We start from the raw sequence: 5,074 nt of genomic DNA on the forward strand, positions 1-5,074 counted from the left end.
CGGCCTCCCTCCCCATCTCTCTGTTTTACCCTCCCTCCCTACCCGACCCTCTCCTCTTCCGTCCTAATCATTTTCTCCTCCCATTTCCCACTGATTCCATTGATTAATCTGTCGTCATCGTTTCTTCTCGTCTCGGCATCAAATTTCCCTTCCCCATTTCCTCCCAACACTATCTGCTCCGCACACCAAAACCCTCTCTTTTTCTCTTCAATATATTCACAAAATTGGAAATTCTAGCTTAATCTATTGAAGAAAGAGTGAAGCGTTTTTTCTTTTATTTTTCCATTCTTTTTAACATTTCTATTCTGTGTTTTTTGTCGGTTTTTTAGCCATGCTTGGTTCTACTCACTACTCGACCGCCGTCGACATGTGGTCTGTTGGATGCATCTTCGCCGAAATGGTTAGAAGGCAAGCATTGTTCCCGGGGGATTCTGAATTCCAGCAATTGCTCCACATTTTCAGGTATATTTGTTTCTTCCCAATGTATCTCTTCCTAGCTACCGCCCTTTTTCTCGTTCTTTTTTCTTAATTGGGTGAAAATTGAAAAGGTTACTGGGCACCCCAACTGAGAAGCAATGGCCTGGGGTTACCTCTCTAAGGGATTGGCACGTGTACCCACGGTGGGAGCCTCAGAACTTGGAACGCGCTGTTCCTTCCCTTTCTCCTGAAAGGGTTGATCTCCTCTCTGTAAGTCCTCATTCTTTTACTAAACATCAACAAACTGTTCAAATCAAAGCATCATAATATAGTCATGTTTTCTAATGTAGATTTATTCTTTGTTTCAAACAAATATCCGTTGATATAGTCTCATTTCAGCAGCAACCATTCTACATATTAGAGTTTAAGAAGAAAATTAAGTACCGTTGAATTTTTTTTTACTTCTATTAAGCTGCCAACAAGCAAACTCCCAAAAAGTTCAAATTATATAGTCATGGATTAATTTAAAAAATCCAAAATGATTGTGAAAAAAATTGTTAGTTTACAATCATAGTAAATTAAATACATTACAATAGTATGAATAATTCATATGATTCTCAAAATGCATGAAAAAAAAACTAAGCATATTTGAGTCGGACAATACTTGTATTTGACACTTATCCAAGTGCAGGTCGTCTTCAACTCACAATTGCAGTCTTGCCATGGGGAAGAATTTTGAGAGAAAAAAATAAAGTCTAGCATGATTAACATTTAGGCCATGTGAATAGGACTAAGAGGGTAGAGAAGACTGATAGAAAAAGCATCGAAGCTATTTAGAATTCACTTGGAATTTCGTTGCATGTTATACTAGGATTATAGCAATGGTCAGAGTGATTCAAGTCAATAAAAGCTTTTTAATCTATGATCATATGTTCAAAGTCAAATATTTAAAGAATAGAAAGGAACAAGTAGTGATATACATGAAATTTATCAGTTCTATATGTCCACTGACCTTAATGCATAGGTATATGCACAGCAAAAGAAGGAACTGAAAGTAGTCTGTTTGGTGCCTTTTACTCTTTTAATTCCTATTTCCTTAGCCTTTTTGCAAGGATGCCAATTTCAAGTCATACAACATGATCATTGCCAAATAATTTCGGAATGATATAACACATAAAAAGGGTTTACCGTCTGTGACAATGACAACATTTAGCTCATGCTCATGATTTACTGATTTACTTCTCTATTACTTGCACATTTTGGAGGCTAATAGCTTCTTGTTTTTGGTTATTGCAGAAGATGCTTAAATATGACCCTGCAGAGAGAATATCAGCAAAAGCAGCTATGGATCATCCTTATTTTGACAGCCTTGATAAGTCCCAATTCTGAATTTGCATTGTATGGTTATAGTATTATATGGATTTTTTCTTTTCTCGCTTAGAATGGTACATTGCTTTTCACTAGGTGCTCGCTTCCTTGAGCCTAAACTCTAAAGCACCAACTTCTGAGCTTCAAAATATGTGTCGGGAGATTAGTTGTCATCAACTAGGTGATCCACAGTCTCTGACAAGTTGTTTTTTTATTCGTGTGTAACCTTTTACAAGTTTGTAATGATACAAATATCAACCAGTTCACTTTGAAACTTCTCTTGATATCTAATTTAATGCGGTTTTAATCTTTTCATTGAGCATCTTCGGGTAACTTCAAATGTCGGTTTTTTAACTTTTATTGATCTGTTTATGTTTTTTTTTGTTGAAAAACCAATGATGATGAGTAATGGATGTTTGGTTCTGGAACATCTTGTTTGAAGAAATTGTAATGACAGTTGAAGAGGATGTGAAAGGAGACATTGATGTGATGATTTTGCAATTATATATTTGTCATTGAACCATATTTGACTATGATCTTAAGTTTTGGTGCTAAATCGTCGTTGGTACAACAGTCTAATAGATTTCTACTTCAAATTAGACTGTGTTTCTAGTTTGGATTGTTTGTCACTTTTAGAAGGAAATCTGATTATAAGCATAGAACATATGTGCAGACCTTGAGAGAAAATTGCAAAATTTTACTGCTGTATACTTCCTTGGCCTCAAAGTAGATGGTTAAAATGCTTAAAACCCCCACAGTTTAATCCTTGAAATTGTTGAGTTTACGATTTTCCTTTGAAATGATTGGAAAGTTAGGCTATCTAAATTTTAGTTCTGACAAAATTCTTTTATTTTTTCTATTAAATACTTCTTTCAGCTCATGGTGACAAATTTGCTGCGAAAAGAATGAGAAGGCTGACCCAAAGGAGAGCTGTTGATTATACTAGTACTGTTGTGCGATATATGCAGGTATTTTTTCATGTTTAGTTGTTTTCATAAGCGTTTTTTTCTATATCTTTTTATAAGTTGTTGCATGGTCAAAATGGTGAATCTGATTAACATGGATGCTTATGTTTTTTCTTAGATGGCTTAAATGTCTCTTTATTATTGTGGTTGTTGGCCTTCTCTTTATCAATACGGGCATTGATTTCTCTATCATAGAAATCAGTTTGCTTTTTTCTTCTGCAGCCTTTTGCTCAAGTTTATTATTCAATGTACTTGGCTGCTATATTTTAAAGTTTATAAAGGTCCACTATTATAGCCATAATTGTATCTTTATGATAGCTTAACTTATGGAGTTGTGTTTCAGATTGCTGCTAGAAAATCCATTAATATAGAGGCAAAATGACTTGGTCTTGCTTGCCATTGATGTATGGTGTTAAGATGTTCTTTTTTTGCTTCATGGGAAAAATAAGTTGATGTCTTTTTATGTCATATTTTTCCTAGTTACTAAGAGTAACTCCTCTTTATCATAGTTGTATGCTTGTTGAATCATATTGAAATGCTAGATACTTAACTGACTGAACTTGTTTGAATGTAGGAACTACAGTTCCATCAAACACCACTACTGCAATTCTTGCTGCTCCCAATTTGTCGAATCCCATGGCTACAGTTGTTGGTGCTGCTTCAAACCCATTAACCTATAATTTGTAGTTGAATTTGAATTATGATCCAAAATGCAACATATCAATGATGAAATACGGCGATGCATCTGCTTGAATTTCTCTGTCTAGTTGGCCTTTTAAGTCCCTTTTGATCTGGTATCCTTGGAAAATTATTTGTTTTGCACTCTTGGCATTTTAATATCATATTAGAATAACTAGTTTATAACTTTGGAGTAATGATTCATTGTAATTTTACCCATTTTTATATATTTCTTTAATTTTTTAATTCATCACAAGGTTCATGCCATAGGGGCAAAGCTAAAATCAAAAAATAAAAAAGAACCTCATTGAGGAAGAAAATTCAGAGAATAAGGTAAGAAAACCAAAAAATATAGCAACTGAGAGAATATACAGAGCTATGTTTCTCCGACTCTTCATTTTGCTTGAAGTATCCCTTTTTTATACCCCTGTCAGAGTATTCATTTTTCTTAAAGTATCTGGTTTCAACACCCATGCCCGACGATGAAAGAACCTCTTTGAGAAAGTTATACAATAGATTTATTATATAAATTATTTTAAATTATATAAATTCATATAAGAAAATTTATTATCAATAATTTTATGAAATTATATCTTATTAAATTATATGTAATAATAATTATTTTAAATTATACAAATTCATATAAGATAATTTATTAGTTATAATTATTTTAAATTTTATTAAATCATATATTTTAATTAAAATATATTTAATATTAATCATTTCAAATTATCTTTTATAGTATCATATATTATGATTTGAGTAAATTCATATAAGAATATTAATTATTAAGAATTTTATTAAATTATATATTTTAATTATAATATATTTAATATATTTAATAATAATTATGTTTAAATATGATTAAATTATTTATTTTTGATAATAAATAATCTTATTAAAATTTAAATAACAATAACAATAATCATTTACCAAAACAAATTTATGCTAAGGGTATTCTGGTCATTTTAGTTTTCTCCATTATGCTATTACACCTCTATTACATTCAACCAAACACAGTTTTACTATTACGCCTCTATTCCATTACATTCAACCAAATAGTTGATTTGCTATTACACCTCTATTCCATTACACCTCTAATCCAATACACCTCTAATCCAATACAGCGAACCAAACGTGACCTAAGCATTTAGCCTTACTCACAAAGAATCAGCCCCTAATCGAAGGCATTGATCACTTATCCTTGAAAGAAACAGTACCCTAAAGCACATAATTCACTGTAGAAATGTCGTACGCCTCACTATCTTCTCTTAACAGCGCATCAAAACAATTAAATTAAGTACCAAGAATCAATTGAAATATTACTTCTTCACCTTAAAAACTTAATAACCAAAAATTCTACATCATTTATAGGAATTCATACTCTTACCCGACACCTAAATAATGCACAACCAACACCAGAACAGGAAAGAGTGCCCACAACATACTAAAATTAGACAACAAATTGAGAGAGATTGGGAATGTGGGAGAGATTTTTAGGGAAATTTTTTTAATTTTTTTAAAAAAATGATATCCTAACCAAACCAATTTTCTAGCAACTTAACAGATTATTTAAAGTTCAAATTTAACTTAATTGCTAATACATGAGTGGCACACTTAAAGAAGAACAAAAATAAGTTTTGCTT

General features: G+C 32.0%; 1 protein-coding gene across 1 annotated transcript; it reads left to right on the forward strand.

Moving 5' to 3' along the window:
- Positions 1 to 331: 331 nt before the first annotated feature.
- On the forward strand, positions 332 to 2,100 carry LOC107941507 (cyclin-dependent kinase B1-2). The gene is made up of 3 exons (XM_016875060.2): positions 332 to 462; positions 549 to 687; positions 1,714 to 2,100. Exons 1-3 carry the CDS (start codon positions 332 to 334, stop codon positions 1,804 to 1,806), a joined length of 363 nt encoding a protein of 120 aa, XP_016730549.1. The 3' UTR covers positions 1,807 to 2,100.
- The last annotated feature ends 2,974 nt before the right edge of the window (positions 2,101 to 5,074 follow it).

This window comes from Gossypium hirsutum, chromosome A10 (assembly GCF_007990345.1).
Source record: "Gossypium hirsutum isolate 1008001.06 chromosome A10, Gossypium_hirsutum_v2.1, whole genome shotgun sequence".
In the NCBI taxonomy this organism is placed as follows: domain Eukaryota; kingdom Viridiplantae; phylum Streptophyta; class Magnoliopsida; order Malvales; family Malvaceae; genus Gossypium; species Gossypium hirsutum.

Coding starts and splice junctions, on each gene's coding strand:
- LOC107941507 (XM_016875060.2), top strand. CDS start 332: ATGCTTGGTTCTACTCACTACTCGACCGCCGTCGACATGTGGTCTGTT. Junction 463..548: donor CAATTGCTCCACATTTTCAG/GTATATTTGTTT, acceptor AAAATTGAAAAG/GTTACTGGGCACCCCAACTG. Junction 688..1,713: donor AAAGGGTTGATCTCCTCTCT/GTAAGTCCTCAT, acceptor TGGTTATTGCAG/AAGATGCTTAAATATGACCC.